We start from the raw sequence: 23,454 nt of genomic DNA, 5'->3' as shown, positions 1-23,454 counted from the left end.
CTCCCCACTATTACAACTGTTGTCCTGGCGCCACAGCAGCCAAGGAGAAGTTCCGTGGTCCCCCACGTGCAGCGAAACTTTGGAGCTGGCGCGCCTTGCGCGAAGGACGCGCAGCGCGCTCGGCGGATGCCGGCTCCAAAGCTGCGCTCCTTTGCGCTCCACGTGGCGACGAGCCTCTTGCTCACTTCTCCTCGGTCTCCGGCTGGAGCGGGGTGGGCGAGGAGGCAGCCCCGAGGAGGCGGTCCCTTGAAGGAGGAGGAGGCGGTCACGGCCGCGGCTCCCTCTCCTGGCTCTCTGGATGCGCCGATGGAGCGGGAGGTGGGAGTCGGTCGAGCTGGCGGACGGCGAGCCCCGTGCTCCCTGCCGCCGCCCCTAGGTAAGAGCCCTGCCTCCTTCGCCCTCCTCCCTCCCCCGGGATAAAGCGGCGGCCCGGGCGCCGCGGCCGGTCTCTCCCAAGCCGGTACGGTCGGGTTATTATGGCAGCGCTTGGAGCCCTAGTGAAGAAAGTGTGGAGTATCCGCCGCTACCTGGTGCTGCTCCTCACCCCGCTGGTGCTGCTGTCTGTCCTCTTCAGCCTGCCCCCCAAGGTAACCCTTTGCCCCCACCCGCCCCCGTAAAAGCCACCCTGCAAGGGGGCTTCCTCCTCCTCCTCTCCGCCCCCCACTTCCTTCTTTGCCCTAGTCAAAAGTGGCTGTACCCCCACTCCTGCTTCTAGTGTAGCCACCAGCCCATTTCATCTTGCTCTGCCCCGCTTTCTGCAAGCAGCCTTTCCTTCCTTTCAACAGCTGTGCAGCAGGCACAGCTTCAACAGGCGGTGAGTTCCCTGTTGCTTCACCTGTTGACTTTCTGTCTGTTGACATTGTCACACAGTCGTTTTAAGGCGGAGGTGACTTATCATGAAGAGGGGGGACAGCATTGTGTCACCCACTATCCTTAGCACCACCTGAGTCTCCAACTCAATTAATACCCCTCCCTTTCTTAGCCCCTTCTCCCATCAAGAACCCTCCCCATCTTCTGTTTTTGGAAAGGCTGCACTCCCCTTTAGAAAACCAGTTTCCTGCAAAAAGTACTCAGATAATTCCTTCATTCAGCAACAGTCATCAGACTATTGGGAATAGCTCCTTGCCCTCTGCCCTAACTCCTTGTACCTCCCTAATCCCTGTCAAGATAATACTACGGTTTCTGCTCTCGCTATTCTCTGCTTCCCTAATATCTATCCTGCCAACCCAAATAACTTCCAGCAGCAGCTCTTTGCACTCCCCAATATTCCCACCATATATTTCACAAGAGCCTTCTGCTCCCTGCACTTTGACTACTTGTAGGGAACTGTGGCTCCTAATGAAACTCAAGTTAATGAAGAGCACAAGAAGCTGCCTTAGACCAAGTCAAATCTACTGGTCCATCTAGTTCAATATGAATGGCAGTGGCTCTCCAAGGTTTCAGATAGGGAACCTCTCCCAGCCCTACCTGGTGATGCTGGGGATTGAACCCAGCACCTTCTGCATTCAAGGCAGATGCTCTACCGCTGACCTATAGCCCAGCCTCCAAAGGTTGCCACACTGATGGTTGTTCTGGTCCATCATCTCTTTGTCACCTCCTACTTAATGTTGCTTCCAACCAAGGAACCACATGCTCATTGTCCTTAAGGGAACTCAGGTTACCTCCAGACTGTTACTATTTTGGGGGTGGGTGGGATTGAAGCTCCTATCAGAAATGTATGTGTGTGCAATTAAAGTGGATTAACCTGCTCTGCTGACTGCATGCAACAAACCCACCTTTTTATTTTAAAAAATTGGACTTTTTCTATTGAGAAAGTGGTGGGGAAAAGTGTGGGATGGCCAAATGATTAATGGGAAGACGCATAAACATTGCACAAGCAAGCCTGAATGAATGCTTACTGTGTAACTTCCCCTCAAATTGGGATGAATGCTTGAGAATGACCAGAGACAGTCTAACCTCTGCTTAAGCTTTGTGCAAGTAAATCGGGAGGAATGATCAATAAATATAAAACTCAGTACATAACAGGTTGTCTGCAGGAGACAACGAACTAAACCCAAACCCCCTTCTCAGTTTTGGAGAGAATTTCTCCAAGAAATCGGCTGGTCTGCTGTCCGTAGAAAAATCCCTCCCTGTCCCACCCAACTCTCTACCCCTTCCCTTTACCTTATCAATAGCCTTTTCCTAGTTGCCCCCTTCAAGGAATATCCGCTCCTCCAAACAAAATGACCATCCTCTTAAAAAATCCCCTTTCGCCTTTACCCTGTTGCCACTTTGTAGCCCTAGAACCAACTCCAACATCATGCCACTTTTAAATGTCATCCTGACCATATAAAGCTCAAGTGATCCACTGCTTCCCCCAAAGCCAATCTTTCTTCCCTGCCCCAACTAAATAGCTGCCTCATCTTAAACTTTTTCAGAAGTCTCTTATTAGCACAGACTTTTGAGTCGACAATACGGGATCAGCACCCGATTTAGGGAAGTGCAGGCAGTTCCCCAGCACAGGGCGCTGAGCCGAGGGGGTGCAAAATTGAGAAGACCCATCATGGAGAAGATCCATTGAGGGTTGTCAGATTTTGGCCTCGCTCAGGGCACCATACTACCAAAGATTACCAAAGTCCACCCTTGTAATTACTGTCATTACAAAGTCCCCGCAATTACTGTCGCAGTGCATTTTTTGATGGTAACATGATCCATCTGTCATTATCTGGGGTAGCCAACAGGGTTCAACCCCAGATGTTGCTGGCCTAGAACTCCCACCATTCCTAACCACTGGGCATGTTGAATGAGAATTGGAGCCCAACAACATAGAATCATAGAATCATAGAATCATAGAATCATAGAGTTGGAAGAGACCACAAGGGCCATCGAGTCCAACCCCCTGCCAAGCAGGAAACACCATCAGAGCACTCCTGACATATGGTTGTCAAGCCTCTGCTTAAAGACCTCCAAAGTAGGAGACTCCACCACACTCCTTGGCAGCAAATTCCACTGGCGAACAGCTCTTACTGTCATGGGGTCCCCATCTCATGGGGTCCCCATCTCTGCCACAGGAAAGTAACACCTATCCCAGGTTACTGGAGAATACTCCATTCTGTAACAGAAAATCCTCACAAAGCATATATCTTTGCTTCAAGAGCTGCCCTTTGTTCATTGTCACCCACCTCACAGGGAAATAATTCCCTGGAGAAACTCCTAGGCCTTGTCCACTGCTGCCCCGTTGAATGCCCTTTCCAGGCAGTTTTTCTTCTTGCAGTTCTCCAAGCTACACAGATCAATAAAAGGCATCACATCACTCATTCTTTGTTTCTGTTTCTCGGTCCTGCTTCCAAAATGCTTCCCCTCACAGCTTATACAGAAGGTGCTCATTCACAGATGCTTCAGAGGGCCTGATCAACAAAGGATGAACAGTGCAACCTTATGCATGTTTACTTGGAAGGAGGTTGCACTGTGGGGTTTACACCTAGGCAAGTGTGCAGACTGAGAATCATGTGCCTTCTTTGGAGTGGAGATACATAAGGCAAGGCTGATGGGCAACTTTCTAAGCAATTCCCTGTAGCTTTTCCTGCCGCAGGGGGACTTTAATTACAGACTTACGATTTAAGCTGTTTGTGTAACACCTGTAAATGGTTTGTATTAATGTAGTAGTATGGAAACCATAACTTTAATAAATAATAAATTGGGGTGGGTGTGAGGAATGGTGCAGATTTTCCCTCATATGCTTAGAATGGTCCATCTCTCCTTGCCAAGTTTGGACTAGGGCTTTCAGAGCTGCATTCATTGGCATGGAAGGGATCTGCAACTGGGACACACAGTTCTCATTCTCCAGCGGTACATGCCTTTTCTTTCTGGTCTCGTCTACGGCTTCTGCCCCTAAAGCTTAAATCTCTGCCAGATTATTGTCTGTTTCACTCTTGGACAGTCTATGCTGCTGTGCATGGATTTCGCCACCTCTGTTTTCCAAGCTATTATGCGTCTCCCACAGTGCCTTTATTTGCATCTTTGCCATTCCTGAATACATACAGGACTGTTATTCCACGTCATATTGATACCGCTCTCAGCTGCATCCCCACCCATCAAACAGGGCAAGCTATCATGGAATATTCCCCCCTCCACATCAATAATTGAATAGGTTCTCTCAGCTCACAGCTTAAACTCTTTGCTTCATCCCTCCCCACCAACCTCTAGACGTTGCTCTGGTTTGTTCGGCAGAGCCCTACAGATTCACTGGAAATGATTACAATATCATCCAGGTCACATGGGGAATGGGAAGATGACATTTCTGCGACAACCATTTAGTGAAGCTTTTGGCAGCCTTGTTTTCCTGACAGACTTTCTCTAACTTGACACAAATCTGTCAAACCAAAAAGGGTCGAAAACAAGCAAAGGGGCATATGCGTATATGATTTGGCCCACCATATTGCACTGTCTTTTGAGCTCCTTCCACCACTTCCCAAAGCTAGGAAAAGTTGGGGCAGGTCAGACTTAGCTGGGATTTGAACCTGGCCCATCTGCCTCCAAGCCCCATGTTGGGTTCCAATGCGTGGCATGGCATCTTTGCCAGTCTATGAAACCTGTTTACTACATAGGAGGTGTGATTCCAGACAAGAGTCTTAATGTTGCAAACAAGCCTTTCAAATATTGCAAACAGGTCATTAGTAACAGGTGTCCCCCGCCCCCTTAAAATTCATTGGTTTTTCAACAGGAAGAGTAAATGCAGATTAAACGGAGGTGGAAAATGCATATTGGTGTTGATGCTGCCATGTGCAGGCTGTAAAAACCTTGCATGCATGAGTAACGCCGATCCCACAATAAACACCTGTATGGAAATACCCATAGTTGCTCAAAGTATATTCTGTTCTTAAGGACTAAGCTACACATGATGTTGAATGCATATTTGCTTCTAAAATCTCTCTCTGTGTGTGTTTTAAGGCAATCAGCTTGAGGGTGGAGGACAGGAAAAGTTGTTAATTTATGGGATCAGATCAGAAATGGAGAGCAAATGCAATTCTTTTCTACCTTAGTAGATTGGCACTAATGGGGGATTTCCCCCAAAGGAAATACCAGCTACAGAAGAGTGATTTTCTCAAGGGAGAAAATGATAACCCCCCCCCCTGCAACCCACTCCCCCATCCCAGCTGATGCAATATGCATGTTCCAAAAAGTACATATTAGATGCAAACACATCTGTTTAACAGCGCTTGCCATTAGCTTAACCAGAAAGGGGCTGTTGGAAGGGGAATGTTCTAGGAAGGCTGTTCTCACCTCTGGACTTTGTTCAACCTCTTTGGTTGTGGATTTGTTAACTTTCTAGCTTCGTTGTAAAGAATATGGGCATTTGAAAAAATAAATAAATTAGTACGTGTTTGTTTCTTGAGTATATTGCTTGGACACGCTTCCCTATCAAAGCCCTTTTTGCCAAAAAGAGATGTTAGGTCCAATGCGTTTCTCCGCAACCACATTCCCAGGATGCTGTGATTCCTATGAGTGTTTCATCAGTGTACATGGCTCTTTACAAAGCAACATTGGCAAAAGTCCCTGCCCCAAGGAGCTTGCAATCTGTGTTAGGACTGGCCCGACTGCAGAGGCAAGCAGGGTGCTAGAGTTAAAAAGATGCTTGCCCCAGTGCTGTGAATGGCTCAGAAAGAAAGCTGTGGTCTGGTTTTAGGGTATGTTCACATTATGACATACTCTCCATCCAGTAGGCTCCCACTGTTAGCTTTGAAACTGAATTTGCATACCATTAGCCAATCCATATTGATCCTGTAGTTTCTTGACAAAAATGGCTACTTGATGCATTTATTATTATTATTATTATTATTATTATTATTATTATTATTATTATTTTGCAAACCAGCTTCAATCCAACTAGAAAACTAGAAGCAGAGCAAAGGGTAGGTTCACATTACCACAACAGGCACTGAGCATGCTCAGATGAGTGCACATGTGCACATGACAGCTTAATGAATGAGGACTTCACGGGGAATGTCACAGGGGCAGGGAAACCAAAAATGTCTTGCAGGTTGGTGAAGATACCCCCACCAACTCCCTTTAACGTGAACAGCACAGTGAAAATGTGGCTTGAAGTGCAGCGGGTAGTGGTGATGAACGACCTTGCTGTGTTTTAACCTGCTGAGATGAATGTACTCTTAAACAACAAGATGCACAGTGGCAGCTTAGCAGCTTGATGGATGGGCAATATTCCATGCATTCCAGAAGAGGTAAGAGAGAACCTTCCACTCTCTGCCAGCTGTCCAGAGCGTGGGCAGATTTGCAAATGGGAGAAAGCAATCCATCAGTCAATAAATTTGAAGAACTAGAATAATAATAATAATAATAATAATAATAATAATAATAATAATAATAATAATTTATTTGTACCCTGACCATCTGGCTCGGTTTCCCCAGCCACTCTGGGCGGCTTCCAACAAAGATTAAGAATACATTAAAATGTCACACATTAAAAACTTCCCTGATGTCTTCTGAATGTCAGGTAGTTGTTTATCTCTTTGACATCTGATGGGAGGGCTTTCCACAGGGCGGGCGCCACTACCGAGAAGGCCCTCTGCCTGGTTCCCTGTAGCTTTGCTTCTCACAATGAGGGAACCGCCAGAAGGCCCTCGGAGCTGGACCTCAGTGTCCGGGCAGAACGATGGGGGTGGAGACGCTCCATCAGGTATACTGGGCCGAGGCAGAATGGGGGGCAGAAAATGGAAACCAAAACAATCAGACTTGTGGAACACGCTCTCTATGAGGAAGTGCTACAAAGACTTGAGGCTTTTTAGTGTGGAGAAAAGCCAAGCATGGGGAGATGTGATAGAAGCTTACACAAGTATGCGTGATGTGGAAAAAAATGAATGGAGATAAGCAGTTCTCCATGTCTTGTAATGCTGGAATTTGGGGACTTCCAGTAAAAGGGACAGGTGAAAGGAAGTGCTTTACACAATGTGTGATTAATTTATGGCATTTGCTGCCATCCGCAAGATGCAATGGCTATCTTAGATGGCTTTAAAATGGGACCCTTTATTCATGGAGGATAAGTTTCATTAATGTCTGCCACAACATTTAAACCACTCTCAAGACACATGGCTTCTCTAAAAGAATCCTGGGAATGGTAGTTCACTGGGAATTGTCACTCTGTGAGGGGATTCTTTCAGGGGAAAATCATTGTGCTGAATGTGTTTTAAAGCCACCCAGAATGGCTGAGGCTGAGCCTGAGGCAACCCAGACAGATGGGTGGTGCTGTGGTCTGAACCACTGAGCCTCTTGAGCTTGCCGATCAGAAGGTTGGCAGTTCGAATCCGCTCTGTCCCAGCTTCTGCCAACCTAGCAATTCAAATCATACCAGCGCAAGTAGATAAATAGGTACCGGTGTGGCGAGAAGCTAAACAGCGTTTTCAGTTGCACCAGAAGCGGTTTAGTCATGCTGGCCACATGTCCCAGAAAAGCTGTCTGCAGACAAACGCCAGCTCCCTTGGTCTGAAGCAAGATGAGCGCTGCACCCCATAGTTGCCTTTGACTGGACTTAACCATCCAGGGGTCCTTTACCTATATAAAATGATAATGATGCTGATGCTGATGCTGTATGCCCCTAAATGCAGCATCCAGGTTTCAGAGGTGCTTGGTCTCTAAATTACCAGAAGGGCTATTGATGCCTTCTCCATTGCAAATGGGCTTCCCAGAGGCGTTTCCCCTGGGAAAGAGGGTGTTCAGCTAGACATACCTTTAGTTCTTAAGCTTTATTTATAAAGGGCAGGTATTTTTAGCACCTCAATCTACTTGTGATCATTTTATGCGCTGTTGAATGTTCTGCTGCTCAGCATGCAGTAAGTCAAAAGGGAAGGATTTAATTCACCCAAGGTGCAAAAAAAATATCTTTAGTTCTCATAGGAGAGATGGGAAGAAGGCACAGAGGAGAGAACGGTGGTGTACTTGAAACAAACAGGCCTGATTAAAGAGTTGTGATCATTTCCCATGTAGCATATCTACTCAGGACAGCTACTTTGGTGCTGTCTTTCTGTAGACACAGAACTTTATTCCTCATCTCACTGTATCCTCAAAACTGGAATAAGATGGCTTTGTGAAATTTCATTTGCTACCACAGCATGTAGGATGGAAGGGCTCCTTTAGGGTTTTATTGTTGGTAATTTCCTTTTGTTGCTGCTCTTGAGGTAATTTAGGTAATTCAAAGTGCCTATGTACAGTTTCATTTGTCTCAAAGAGTAGAAATAGGATTACATAATGGATATTTTAATTCCTTTTGGGGGCTTGTAAATATCTCATTGTATTAGTTTGCTACACGTACATTAGCTGAATAAACAGCTTTATTAGATTCTAATGCTTTTTGAACTTGTAAGCCCAAATGTAGAGGTGTGAGCTGTCTTATAACTGCAGAATATTCTCATCAAACAGAGCTCAGCTTTCAGATGAATAATAGGTATTGTATTCCTCATGCTGTACTTGGATTCTGGCACATTTTATGCTGAATCTCAGAGGTGTTTTGTTCTGTTCTGGTTTTCTGCACTGCAGTAGAACCATGCAATTGTGACTGCCAAGCTGAGCACAACCCATAGGACATCTATGGGGCCACTAGGACAGGAAATGGGAGCTTGTGGCCCTCTCAGTGTTGTTGAGCTACATCTCCCACCATCGCTGGTTGTCCCACACCATCCTTCATCATCACTCATGCTAGCTGGGGGCTGATGAGAGTTGGAGTCCAACAAAACTGGGAGTGCTACAGGTTCCAAACCCTGCCCTAGAAGCTTACCAATCGTCCTGTTTCACTTCCTACTTAAGCCTGCAAAACATTCAGGCTACCATAGATGGCTGCTTGCGTTTGGCTTGGTGGATAACAGGTTGTGCAGGCTTGGGTTACAACAGGGTCTTTTATGTTGCATATTTGTGTACTGGGCGTTAGATGGGGGTAGTATCTCTGGCGGGAGACATGTTGTGCTCCTTCTGGGGCAGTTTGTCCACCTTTGGTCCTCACCCTGCACTCATCTCTCACCTGTGGCTCCTAGAAGCTCCTTGATTTTGGAGCAGAAGGAGTCAGCAAGCCCTTCTGCTCCATGGCACAAATGATTGTGGGAGGAGCAGACAGGGCAGCAGCAGGTTGGAAAAGCAATGTTTTTGGTAAGGGAGCACAGGGGATGTTCTTAATGAGGTGTGCAAAAGGAGCTTGCCACTCCACCATCAAATAGGACTCTGTGTCAGCGATACCCAGTTCTGAAGTAAGCAGCAGTGATGTAGGTCTTTCTGGTCAAGAGGAGGCTCTTAGCAATAATTGAGTTCAGGGAATCCTTTGAGGCCAAGAAAGAAAATGATATATGAACTGTGACCTCGATTATTACGAGGCTGTTTCTTTAGACGAGCAGGGCCTACTGTTCTATATATCTTTCCTGGCGTTGAAAGTTCTTATTTGGAAAGGCAGGGGATTCATTCATTTTATTTAGAGCACTTGTAGAGGATTCAACCTCAATCTGTTAGCCGCCATCCTTCTTGACCCTACTTAGAACCAAAATAGATGTGACATTAATTACATGAACCTGACATGGACCCTTACATGAATTCATACATAATCATGGGACTGAATTTGCATGTGCTCCTGCTTGCTCTTCTTTGCCTGTTTTCGTACCCTTTGAGTGCGGAATTATGGATATCCAGATTTTACTCCTCTGTGATATTTGAGACTGCATTGCCATCTGTCTTGACCAGGCCTAAAGGCAAAGTGAGCAGCGGTCTTGGTGCCAGACTTCAGGAGGCCAGAAGCTCGGCTCCCATTCAAAAGTGGCGCCACAGGGCACTGCTGAAAAGCACCTGGGGTCCTGGCACAGAGGGCAAGGGATTGCATTCAGTTCAGATGAAGCATGGCCCTGATAAGATCCAATTCAGTGGGTAAGATCGGATTTCCCCAAGGTATAGCTGTGGTACATGATACAATCAAAATATGGGGCAAGCAAAAATGTGGATGAACCCTAGGTCTGCGTCTTCCTCAGAACCTCTCTTACACTCCTCACCTTTAGCACTTTGCTGGCGGTAGGCATATACAGTGGTACCTTTGATTAAGAACTTAATTTGTTCCAGAGGTCCGTTCTTAACCTGAAACTGTTCTTAACCTGAAGCACCACTTTTGTTAATGGGGCCTCCTGCTGCCGCCGTGCCGCTGCTGCACGTTTTCTGTTCTCATCCTGAAGCAATGTTCTCAACCCGAGGCACTATTTCTGGGTTAGCGGAGTCTGTAACCTGAAGCGTCTGTAACCTGAAGCGTCTGTAACCCGAGGTACCACTATACTGAGATGATGCTATCCTAGCATTGGCATATACCCCAAATCTGCCAATGCAGAGCGCTTAAACTGGTTCTTAAGCCTCCCCAGTCAGTGGGGCACATGGCTGTGCCTTACATGTTGCAGCTTTTATTTCAACCACGACTGATGGCTCTTTAACACATTGATTAAAAAGTACTAAGGTGTGCATCCTTTTTGTTCCTATGACACTTTGGCCACAGAGGGAAATTTGCCGTAGCAAAATATGAGAAGGGGAGAGGGGAAATACTATGGGTATTAATCATTTGTGGAATATTAAAACAAGGCATTGCACAGCAGCTGATAATATTTTATTAATATTAATAAAGGAAGTAGTGAATTTAATCATTAGGTTAAGCCTGTAAATTCTTCATAAATCCAATATATATAAGGGGAAAATTCAGAATACCTATTCTTGTCTATGTGATGGAAAGGAAGGATGTGCATTACTGAAGAAAAAAATGACAGAATAACACAGGCTTTTTATTATTCTGTTCCCATTAACCCATTCTTAAATGTCTAGAAATTAGTTGGCTTGTTTTCCTGTTAAGTGATTATTATTATTATTATTATTATTATTATTATTATTATTATTATTTAACCTAAAAATTATGATCGTAGTGAACTACATTTGAATGACACTTTGACAACTAGACTTATAAATGTAAAAAGAATGTTCAGTTCCTGCAATGACAGAAAACAGAATTTAAAGATTGCAAGGATATTTGTCTATAAACAAAAATGTGCATATTTTCACCTTTAAACTAAGAGAGGATTTCATAGAAAATGGAGACAGAAGCCACCTGCAGACATTAGTTAGGAATTCTGTGCTTAATGGTGTGAGTTAGGTGAGTTCATATGTCTCCTGGCAACCATTCTTCTGACTGCTTGAACTGCCTGGGAGATACAATATTGTTGGCAACCATCTGTCTTGAGAGACAATGAAGGAGTGTGCCTTTGGGGGTGAAATCAAACTACTGGAAGGCAGCAGTGCCTGAAGTGGCTGTAGAGACTGATATGGGAGAGACATGTTTTGCTGCTGCTGGGGCAGATGAAAGCGTCCGGTTGTGCTGATGTAGATGCACCATGGCGTTATATATATATATTTTTTGGGGGGGATATCCCTCAAAAGGGATGCAGGTGGTGCTGTGGTCTAAACCACAGAGCCTAGGTCGGCGGTTCGAATTCCCCTTATGGGGTGAGCTCCCGTTGTTCGGTCCCTGCTTCTGCCAACCTAGCAGTTCGAAAGCACGTCAAAGTGCAAGTAGATAAATAGGTACAGCTCCAGGGGGAAGGTAAACGGCATTTCCGTGTGCTGCTCTGGTTCGCCAGAAGCGGCTTAGTCATGCTGGCCACATGATCCGGAAGCTGTCTGCAAACAAATGCCTGCTCCCTCAGCCAATAAAGTGAGATGAGCGCACAACCCCAGAGTTGTCCACGACTGCACCTTATGGTCAGGGGTACCTTTAACTTTATATCCCTGAAAACTGGGCTTAAATCGAATAAATTATTGGGAGAGCACTAACAATTTGATTTATGGATGTTTATTTTTTGTATTCTTCTGTGGACAGGATAATTTTTTATTATGATGGGTGATTCCCCCCCTACATTGTTTGTTTTAATGGATCAATATTGCATACTGTATTTTGTATATCAAGGCTCCTGTAAATTGTTTTGTCAGGGAGAAGCAATAAATGAATCAAATAAAGAATAGAACTGAAATTATCTGGCCTTTAAAGCTGATGGCTTTTCATGGATGTTACTTCTGCATTTGAATGAAGACAGATTTCTTCATTTTGTCTCAGTTGCTAGTGAGGACCAACTGAATCCCATTTGTTTCAGTGGCATTTGTACAGGAAACCACCAGGTGGACTGTGTGATTTGGACCTCTCCTCCTCCTCCTCCTCCTCCTGACAGTCTCCAGATAAGCTGGCATCACCCAATAACCAACAGCGACTCTATAGGCCTTGCTTTCACTAGAGGTTCAGATATGTAGGAAGAAAGCTCTGGTAGTGCTCTATAGAAGGAAAATATGGGTTGTATCTAATGTAAGTCATACTCAGAGTAGACCCATTGAAATTAATGGGCATGACTAACTTAATTGGATGCCACCTTATAATGATCTGGTCTTCTTCCTTCTCTGTCATAAAAAAGGTGATTGTGCAACTGAGGAAAAATCTTCTGTTTCTGGCAATCATTACATAGTTGGAAAATTAACCCAATCACAAGTCTCCTAAGAAAGTGTGTATTAAGGACAAAAAAAAAAATGATACGAACTTTAATCGAGTGGGATAATTATTTTCCAGAAATCATGTGGTCTAACTCAGAGGCCTTGGTTGAAGGCGACTGCTGGCTGCCATGAGGTTGCAGAGCAGGGCTGGGGAATCTGCGGCTATGCAGATGTTGGACTACAATTTTGATCATCCTTGACCATTGGCCATGCTGGCTGGGGGCTGATGGGATTTGTAGTCCAACAGTGCCTGGAGGTCCACTGGTTAGCCTTCCCCCCTGCTTTAGAGAAGCAGATGGAAACTTGTTGGGAGAGAAATCCTATTTTGCAGTTTAGTTTCCCAATACTGAGCAGCAGATTCACATGGTTGGGTCTACATTTACTGGTCCATTGATCTGGAAGTGGTCAGAAGGGTGCTGCAACACTCATCTGGCCAAAGGTGGTCAAGAAAAGATGCTGTCTACATCTCTCCTTCATTTCCTTAGGGACGGGTGCACTTTGACCAAGACCACCACATGGACACACAGACAGTGTGGACTTTGCTTTTCCAGTGCTTTACCTTGGAAATGAAAGGCTGGAAATTTGATTGCTCCATTAGATTTGTTTCTAGGAATCCAAAGCTGGAATAGGAAAGGTGAATGAATGACTAAGCCATTGGTCAGATATTTGGCTCGGCACAAATCTATCGTTTGAATTGCATTTGGGTTGATGTGTCTTTGCAGTCAGGCCTTAAAAATGTATAAAGGTGAGGGTTTCATCATACCCTCCAACATTTCTCTGATGAAAATAGGGACATTCCATTTCATAATGATAATTTTACTATTTATACCCCACACATCTTACTGGGTTGTCCCAACCACTCTGGGCAGCTTCCAACATATATAAAAACATAATAAAACATTAAACATTAAAACACTATACAGGATTGCCTTCAGATGGCTTGGGGGTCGAATAACACCACACTCTCCAGCATTTTTCCAGTGAAAAAAGGGACATCCTAAAGAAAAGCAGGGCATTCCAGGACCAAATCAGAAATCAGGACTGCTTCTCTAAATCAGGGACATCCCTGGAAAATAGGGACACTTGGAGGGTCTGTTTCATGGAGGTTGCTTCTGCATTTGAATGCAGAAATAATTTCAGTTGACTTTGTTGCAGTATACGTGGCTTGATTTGAAACTGATTTCTTGAATTTGAAAAGTGGGACCATGTGTGGTTTTCATAAAGTTTTCCATTAGGGTCCCCCCCCCTTTTCTTTTTCCCAAACCATCATATGTCTTCATGGACAGCTTCCTTCTCTGTGACCTTTTCAGATTGCTCACATCAGAATGAGGGGATCTTCCTGGTAATGCTGTCTGAGCACGGTGTTTTTGATGGCGTGAATGAACATGGAGAGGCAGTTTCAGTGGCTGCCCTACAATGGTGGTACTCTCTTGTCATTTATATGCAGACCTCTCACTAGAAACTGTTTATAACATTGTGTCTTACTTCTTATCATTTGATTTCTTTGCAGGAAGGAAAATGCCTCTACGTAATTCTGCTGATGGCCATATACTGGTGCACCGAAGCTCTGCCTTTGTCTGTGACCGCTCTACTACCCATAATTCTCTTCCCCTTCCTCAGTGTCCTCCCAGCCAGCAAAGTTTGCCCGCAGTATTTTTTAGAAACCAACTTCCTCTTCTTGAGTGGCTTGATCATGGCGGCTGCCATTGAAGAGTGGAATCTGCATCGTAGGATTGCACTGAGAATCCTTATGTTGGTGGGAGTCCAGCCGGCCAGGTAACCAATGAAATAAATGAGCTTGTGCTCAACTTTGGGGCCATCCAGATGCCCTTTTCATTGTCCATTCATGTTCATTTGTCCTCATGGTGCTGTTGGAGTGGTCGCATGGCACCCCACAAAATACTGTCTGTGTCTGCAAAGGTGTTGGGGCAGTCACACTACTTTATTTCCATTCAGTGCACATCCTGTAACTTCCTGCTGAAACTGCATATTTTTTATACCACAAATTCTGGTTTATTTTTATTTACTTCTGCTGCACTATAGCTTCTCTGAACAGCAATAACGCGGCAGCACTGGGGAAACACCGTAGAGCAAATTAAAGCAGAATAAATCCATCACAAATGACTAGGATTGGGCCTGCCCAAATTGGTGTTTTATTGTGGGTGTCCTGCAGCATGTTCTTGACACAATAATCAAGGCTTTTCCTGAAATGGAGTTTTAATGAGAAAGTTAGCTGGAGTGACAATTTAATGGTTAGCAATCGAAGGCTGTCCTGGAGAACTGCTGCTGCCAAGAGGCTGTGTGTTGGATTGCTTCTGCCCTTGGGGAATGCGGAAGAGACTGGCATTCCAATGGAAAGTGAAAGGCCTTTTGCACAGGTTTGAGAGTTATACCTTTCCTTCCTTGTGCTGTGTCCAAGCATAGGGGAAGGAACTGTTAGAATTCCTATTCCATGATTGCAGTCATGGGATTTTTGTCTTTCACATGACGGTATATGTTTTGTTTGTTTTAAAAATATTTTTACTGGAATTTCAACAAAACATTTTATCAGAAAACATATCATCCTTAATTCCCCCTATTTCCCCCCTCCATATAAAGTAACCCACCCACCCCTCCCCTCCCGACTTTCCTCAGCTCCTCTCTCTGGTTTATCAATAAATGTTATTCTCTGCATGTTACAAAATTGTATAGATCCTTAATTTATCTGACTAGCTTTTGTCAATAAAAAGTTTGTGATTGTTTATTCAAAACCTGCCAAGGAGTGCAGTTCACTCAGATATGTTTTGACTTCACAGAGTGGGAAGTGATGGAGACAGGATATTTGTGTTACTGTGTTCCGTGAAGTGGGACTATTGTCCTTTGTTCCTTTTCTCTTTGCTGTCTGATGCTAGAGAGAGAGGGAACCATGTTGCAGTGTTCTGTGTGTGTTTATATGTAAATAAAGTAGATTAGCCAAAATGCTGAGTTGCTGAGGTCTGTCACGCAGGGTGTGCAAATTCTGCGGATCCCTAAGTGTGCTGGTGTCGGTTGGCATCGGTCGCTATGATGTTCAGACTGAAGAAAGCTTTTGAAGCTCCCGAATGATCAACCAGGAAGGAGAGAACATGCCAGTCGGGCATGTGGCTCTGCCAGGATCCTACTTGAGTGTAGGCTGAACTCCTGACAGGAACATGGATTTTAGCATTAGGGTAAATTCCAAATGAAGTGACTTCCCTTGACCTCCATGAGGTTTTTCTAGGTGGGGTCCACCGGACAGGAGTAGGTCAGTTGGGTAGAGCCAACCTCCAAGCAATGGCATCACAGTCACTTACTGGGATGGTGTAAAGGTGGAGCAAAGAGGCTGTAAGGTTAGGAAGTCACAGGTGGACCTACACCATCCCGACCTCTCTAGTGCCCTGCCCCACTCGCACACTCTTCAGGTAAGCAGGAGCAACATTGCTGCCAGGAGGTTGGCTCCACGATCCCATCCTGGAGACCAGCTCTGCTGCAGGTCGTTGTGGGAGTGCAGTCAAAAGGCACCCAAAGCTGATCTCTTCTGGAATCACCCAAAGTTCAGGGATTTGGAGGCTTCAAGAATGGACAGGTGCTCTAAAAGATGGTCAGACTGAATGTCTCCCTTCAGGATCTCGTATGGGGAGAGGCTCAGTTGAAGAGCTTACTGAGTTCAGAGCTCCAAAACCACTTATCAAAAGAGCAGGGTACTCAAAGAACGACGATTTCCATGTTTATGAAAGAAAAGAAGCCATCTATTTTCTGCTTAACAGAAAAGGGGGTCTGCTAGACTTTAGGTGGGGTTTGAAAGGGCTCCTCATAGTTATTCGATAAATGATACTGTGGTGCGTTGATTAATTTAGGAATTTGCTTGTTTGCTTAGTAGCTTACTAGCTGACCTCCCAGACAAAATGTAGCCTTTCGAGCCATGGGAGGAAACAAAATGGCAGCCAAGGAGTGCTCTCCATCAGCAGGCAACTTGCTATCAACTATTAAAACTGATCTGCCATGGTTAAGGTTGCCATATTTCAAACAGTGAAAATCCGGACAGAAAAGTTGTTGAGTTTTTCCTTGGGGGGGGGGGCAAAGTTGTAGGGCTTTTCTTTTTTTAGCAAATTCCAAAAAATAAATGAAGTTTTTGAGCTATTTTTCAGGAAAGTCGACTGCAGTATTCTGGATATGTCTGGGAAATTCCAGACATATGGCAACCCTAGCCTTGCAAGGTTGGACTGAAGATGTACAGACACACTTTGGAAGTCGAATGGAATCCGTTCCGGAAGTCCGTTCGACTTCCAAGGCGCGAAAATCCCTCGAAAACCAGAAACATTCAAGTTTACAGGCATTTGGCTTCTGAGGTTCCACTGTATATATAAACTCTTTAGCACTCTCTAAATGCACTATGACCATATGCAGCAGGAGGAGGGTTACTTAGACTGGCCTGTGGGGAAATAAATACACCAAAGCTAATCCAGATAGCTTAAGCAATCTGGATAGCTCAAGCGACCTGTGCCTCTTGCACCAGCTGCTTTGTTTCTATGGTGTTAGATCTGTCCCCCTCCAGCAGCCCAGTCACCTGCTCCGTGGAATTTGCTGATGAATTTGTTCTGGTGGATCCAGATATTTTTCATGATGGCAGTGCTTCTGTCAAAGGCCTGGGTTAGTGAAAGCATAGCCTTAAAGGTTGGAGTATGGGCCGGGCAGGCATGCTTTAAAGAAAAAAATCATTCCAAAAGTTCCAAACTTTTAAAACTGCTGAATAGAGAGGAAACATAACTATTTCAGCACTGTGTAATCTGATTAACATTTATCCCAGTTGTACAGGATTGGACTTCTTACAGAATATAACTGAGACAGCTTTGTTCTGATTAATCGTATGAGGCCTCTCTCTCTCTCTCTCTCTCTCTCTCTCTCTCTCTCTCCAGGCTTATTTTAGGAATGATGCTAACAACTTCCTTCCTGTCCATGTGGCTGAGTAACACAGCCTCCACCGCTATGATGCTACCCATTGCAATGGCTGTTCTGAAGAGCCTCTTTGGAGACAAGGAAACATCTCGGGACCTCAAGAGGGAAAATGAGGAAAGCCAAGGTCAGTCTGGTTGGCTCATTTGGGTGTTGCTAATAAAACATGGCATTTTTGACAAATGTAAAGTCATCTGTTACTGAGGTGTGTTCCAACGGCATCCATAGGACATTCCACTTGTAAATGCACACGTTGCTGGGGGGGAAAATATGCATTTCCCCTATTGCTCAGAACGGCAAATTTGAGTTTGCTGGAGAAATAAGGTTTGCCATCTGCTTCCCTGTACACTGATAAAGGATATATTTTGTGATAGTCTGTGCCCTGTAGATGGTATTTGCATAAATGTCACATGCTCCTATTGGATGGTGCTAGTGACATCACTCTTTTACATCACACCAATAACTCCACCTTGGTTGCGCCATTTTATAAACTTCCTTTATAAATCTATAGTGGTCTAGGGCCTCCACTTCCATATTGTGTCAGGGCAGGGCAGTTAACATGCCATGGCTAGTAAGAGCACATCCGTTTCTGAAAGAGTGCTGCTATGGATCCTTTCTCCTATTTTCCAATGTGTCTATCTGTCAGGGAATGGCCGGAAGCAGAGGATTGGGGAATGCATTCTCAGGCAGATCAGTTTCTCTTAGAAGAGGAGCTGGAGGGGGAAGATTCGCCTCCCTTGTTTCCAGCAGTCTCAGAAGCAGAGAGAGAAACAGACACGGAACAGATTAGACAGGAGTTACCTAGCTACGAGATAATGACAAGAGAAACAGAAGGGAGGGGACAGAAGAAGAAGAAGAAGAGTTTGGATTTGATATCCCGCCTTTCACTCCCTTTAAGAAGTCTCAAAGCGGCTAACATTCTCCTTTCCCTTCCTCCCCCACAACAAACACTCTGTGAGGTGAGTGGGGCTGAGAGACTTCAGAGAAGTGTGACCGGCCCAAGGTCACCCAGCAGCTGCATGTGGAGGAGCGGAGACGTGAACCCGGTTTACCAGATTACAAGACTACCGCTCTTAACCACTACACCACACTGGCTCCCCAGATAGACAGATAGCAGAGACGCCATTAGAGAGTGTGGGGGACTCTCCCTCCCCATGAACTAGGAGATCCAAATGTATTAGAGAACAAAGGATACAGAGAGGAGGAGGGACTTTCCATTGGTGTCTAGGATGTTGTGCAAGACAGAAGGGGGAAGAATTAGAGTAGTCAACTGCTCTCCTTGTGGAGGGATGTGAATTTTTGCTTGCAACCTGATGCCTGAATAAAAAGGACCATAAAAGATAAACTGCTCGTTAATTCTAATCTGTGAAGTTACTGAAGGGGGAGGCAGACTCCCCACGCATGATACTGTCCCTCCTTTCCTTTCCAGGCCCATCTCTGTCCACAATTTCCTTTACTGAGGCATGCATTAACCCATGCCCTCTCCCACAATAGACATGAAGGCAGGTGGACTTATCTCTTATCTTAGCACTGTAGCGCTTGGATCAGAGATAGGAGATCCCTCTAAGTGTTCCACACCTGACGTCATATGGCATCAGGTGATAGGAAGGAGTGTGCAGTTTACCCAAAACATGCACATGGTCCAAATTAAGCCTGCATGACAAATTCTCCATCATACCAACTTGACCACCACCTAAATGTGAATGGTTTCAGTCTGAAGGGGGAAAGGAGGCATGCTATGTGTGTGCATCTGAATTCTTTCTTTTCCTTTTAATCCCTTCCCTTTTTTGATGGTTGTCATGGAACTGAGACACATTTGCGTTGCTTTATTAAGAAATGTCAGTGTTTCTGAATCACTGAAGTGACAATGCAGAAGTCACTGGTCCACTGAACAGTATTAAAACCTGATACAACAGAGCAAATGAGTTCACAGACTTTGACCGCTGGGTGCGTTCCTTGTAATGTTCTATCTGTCTTAATGTGGGGAAATGGGTAAGAGGAGGGCAGCATTTCCAAATGGAAATTTTTCCATTCGGAACAGCAAGCACCCCAGTGCTTAATGATCCCCATCCTCAGCTTCTGCTGAAAACACAATAATATAATAAAGTTTTAAAGGAGGCAAGATCAGACATTTCATCAAGCAAGCGAAACATTTTATCAGTAACTAAAACTAGCTGATTTTTCTGGAATCAAGAGAAAAAACAAACTCCAAAGTAATCTTTTAGTTAATTAGGAATCATGAAAAATCCAAATACAGCACTTTACTGAAAGCGGCTCTGATTTTATGATGCTGATTTGCTTATTTTGTTTTAAATGTTGATTGTTGATTTTATTGTTTGCCACCCTGCGACTTTTGAGTGAACAGTGAACAACAAATACTTCAAATAAATAAACTTCCCGGGATTTCCAATCTCATCACTTTTTAGGGAGTTATTCCTTTGTAGCAGACATGCACACTTTATATAACTTATAAAAAATGCAGTTAGATGGATGTGTTGCGCCATTAGAAAGAAATCCAAAGTGTCACAAAGCAATGACATTTACAGAATGGTAGACATTAACTGGATAGCTATAGATGTATATAATGTTTTGGTACATTGCTCAGGTACTGCTTTCTCAGTTTGATAAGGGAACAGGGTGAGTCAGAGAGTTGGACGCACCAGCAATTCCTTTCAGCAGCTTATTCTTCTACTCTGAGCCACAACCTAGCAATATTTGGGCTGATTTATCACTCTGCTGCCTTTGGCTATGAAACCTTTCTGCAGGCTTAACTTGTGTTTATGTTAAGACAGCTTTAAGCTGGTAGATCTTTCCGTGCTTCCCGGAAGTGCAGAAATATAAAGCACACTAAACTCTACCCTTCACTGGACCAACTAATTGTTTAATTAATTGTGACATCTTGGAAACTCCAGCTGATCAGTGCAGAATGAGAGACTCAAGAGTGACTCACAAGTATGTGAAGCTACGGTACCAAATGAGTGATTTGGATGCATAAATTAGCCTTTTCGAAGGAGGTGTTAGCAAGATGCCTTGAAATTGTACTTTTACCAACCCTTCCAATTGGAAGCAAGTCCTACTGCTGCATATTCTGGCTGTTGGCAGACATACCCATTCCCCACTTTTTATTCTGCTGTTGTAACTCAACTATGCTGGGATATTTAACTGTTACGGTTTAGGAATAGTAGCACCACCTTCTGTCTTATGACTCTGGAAATGTTTCTCTGTATTTTTAAAAGCTCTTTGGGTATTATTCTTTTTCAGCCTCTGTACATCAGAACAAACTCCACACAGTGCCAACTGAGATGCAGCTTCTAGCAAATGTTGATGAGTAAGTTTACGCAAAGCTTTGCATTGGAGAGGAGGACGGTGATCACCAAAGTATTCTTCCTCTGTTTCATAAGTATGAACTAAGGCTGTTTACCTGGGAGTAAAGCCCTATTTAACTTCTTCCTGCTTATGTCACTTGCTGCATTCCACCCGTGCTCCAAGGAAACTATAGCGTTGCTTTAGCATTCCACTAAATTGTAACTATATTGAGTTTATGTCAAGGGACTAAGTTCAATATTGGCTGCACTCAGACCTACCATAATTGGGGGCCTTGAAATCTGACTTGCCAGTAAGAACTGCTAGGCCAGGGACAGAGCCTTTTCAACAACTGCCGCAAGTCTTTGGAAGTACACTTGGCCTGGTCTCTGAGAGATTTTTGAAGGCATTTTTGCTCCAGTCCACGTTTGGTTAATGTGTTGGGCTTGGGGGCAGGGGGGGGGAGAGAGAGAATGAGCCACTGCTGGCTTTACATTAATGGCTGATATTGTAAATCGTTATATTTATGGATTGTGGTTTTGATGTTTCTATGTGTTTCAAAACTTCTTCTTTTTTTGCAAACCACCTTCAGAAGGTTGTGTGCCCTGAAAGGTGGGTTTGGATATTATTTTAATAAGGAATAGCACAATCACATGGTGTCTACTTGAAAGTAAGACCCACCAAAGTCAGGGGCACTTATTCTAAGGTTACCAGAAGTCCCTGTTTCCCGGGAACAGTCCCCGGATTTACAAATCAGTCCCCATACAAAATCCATTGAAGTTGAAAAGTGTCCACGGATTCATTGAAAAAAATCTGGTAACCTTAATTTATTCCCTCGTAACTGGGCTTAGGATTGCAGATTGATAAATAAATAAAACTATGGTTTAGTACTGCATGAATGGATTTTAAACTTGTGCCTGCCCCCTCCCATCTCCCATCTTCTGGCGTGGCTGTGAGGAGGAAAATGAACATAATTGTTTTCAACTAGCTGTTTTAACTATGGCTTGTCTGAACAAGTAAAGATCATGCAGTAGATTATAGTCCTGGCTTGTTTGGATATAGTATAACTCAAATAACCCCAGTTCCTGGTTAAGACGTAACTCAAACTTTGGTTAGTTGAAAACAGAAGCAAGTGTTTTTGATGTTGCTGCCATGCCGGAAGTGAGGGGAAGTGTGGAGCAGACATGTCAATGTAACACTAGACTATTATTTAGAGTCATGTCCAAATGAGGCCATGGTCTACTGTGGCAATGATTCTCCTAGCTCTCAAGGTGAGGCTTTTACTAGCCATGCTGCTTTTAAACGTAAATGATCCTGGAAACTCAGCAAACTAAGCATGTGGTCTGCCTCCAAGTTTTGGCCCCTCCCCAATTCCATCCTACTTTAGGATGCCCAGATTACCTTTCACAGATGGATCCAAGAGAGAATCTGGGTAGATGCAGCTCATTCTGTAGAGGAGAGAGAAACTGTACCTGCTGTAGATCCTGTTCCATCAACTGAAGACCAATGAGTCCCCTTGCCAAATTATTTGGCAAATGGGGGCGGGAATCAATCAGATACAGAAGCAAAAACAAACAAATGAGCCCTAAGTTATATGAGAAATGACAAATGTCAAGAGTTGCCTTTTGTAATGTTTTAAAGAAAAGACTTGACGGAGGAGAAGGAAGTCACAATTGAAGTTTCCTCAGACATACAGAAGGAGGAAGAGCACAAGAAGAATGTATGGAAAGGCTTCCTCATTTCAATCCCTTATGCAGCCAGTATTGGTGGAACAGCGACGCTGACAGGAACTGCCCCAAATCTCATTCTTTCAGGACAACTCAAAAGGTATGGAGGGAAAGGGCTTGTGAGGAACTGAACACGCTGGTGTTGACAATGGATGTACATGGGGATTTCCCAAGGCTATGGAGTCAAGAACTGCACATGACTCTGAACTAGTAAAAACGTGACTCCAAGGCAAGGACAAAGGAGGAGGAGATCTTTGTGACTGTAGTTGTCCCTTTCATACAACACAGACAGATTATCTTCTGCACCCCCTTTGGGAGTCCGTGAGCTGCAGAAAGTGACAGTGGCAGCCTTGTGATGTGGTCTTGAATCACATCCGAGATGTTTGTATGACACGCTGGCCTTGGTTGCATATTTCAGATTCTTTCTTCAGTTTATCCAAATGGGTTTCTCCACCTTACATTAATCAGGTTTTCTCCTTCTCAAAGCTTTTTTCCAGGGTGTGACGTTGTGAATTTTGGCTCTTGGTTTGTGTTTGCCTTTCCCTTAATGCTGCTGTTCCTTCTTTTCGGATGGCTCTGGATCTCATTCCTTTATGGATGCATTAGCTTAAGGTACTTTCATGTCTGATTTATTTGTGTGGTTTAACATTGATTGAAATTGTGGTCAAGGTAACCAGTTTAGCTGTGTCCTTATTGGAAATCTGATGGTTTTATGAGGGACCTATCCTTCTTTTGACTTGGGAACACTCCTGTCTTTCAGGTGTACATGTACTCTCTTGTTGCACAAGAAAAACTCTCTGTTCCTGTTTTTGAAAATGTAAATAATTTTTTAAAAAGAAACAGGAATAAAGAAAAACTAGATGACACAGTGCACTAATGGGGTCATTTCATCAGGGCAAGCATTTTGGCTTGGCAAAATGGGATGTGTCTTTTACAATATCTCATT

General features: G+C 44.3%; 1 protein-coding gene across 2 annotated transcripts in view; it reads left to right on the top strand.

Moving 5' to 3' along the window:
* Window positions 1-285: 285 nt before the first annotated feature.
* SLC13A3 (solute carrier family 13 member 3) overlaps window positions 286-23,454 on the top strand; it is a 44,987-nt gene continuing 21,818 nt past the window's right edge. The window contains exons 1-6 of one of the 2 annotated variants that reach the window (XM_082226079.1): window positions 286-587; window positions 14,039-14,304; window positions 17,442-17,605; window positions 20,740-20,806; window positions 22,423-22,608; window positions 22,995-23,120. In XM_082226079.1, the coding sequence (XP_082082205.1) occupies window positions 477-587; window positions 14,039-14,304; window positions 17,442-17,605; window positions 20,740-20,806; window positions 22,423-22,608; window positions 22,995-23,120 (920 nt within the window). In that variant the 5' untranslated portion in view covers window positions 286-476. Of the gene's footprint in view, window positions 588-13,933; window positions 13,948-14,038; window positions 14,305-17,441; window positions 17,606-20,739; window positions 20,807-22,422; window positions 22,609-22,994; window positions 23,121-23,454 lie in introns of those variants that run through there. The other variant, XM_082226080.1, reaches the window with a different exon arrangement.

The sequence above is a fragment of the Podarcis vaucheri genome (genome assembly GCF_965113315.1).
Source record: "Podarcis vaucheri genome assembly, chromosome: 6".
Lineage (NCBI taxonomy): Eukaryota > Metazoa > Chordata > Lepidosauria > Squamata > Lacertidae > Podarcis > Podarcis vaucheri.
Note: the sequence above shows the minus strand (reverse complement) of the source record. Positions and strands in the feature narration are given on the sequence as shown.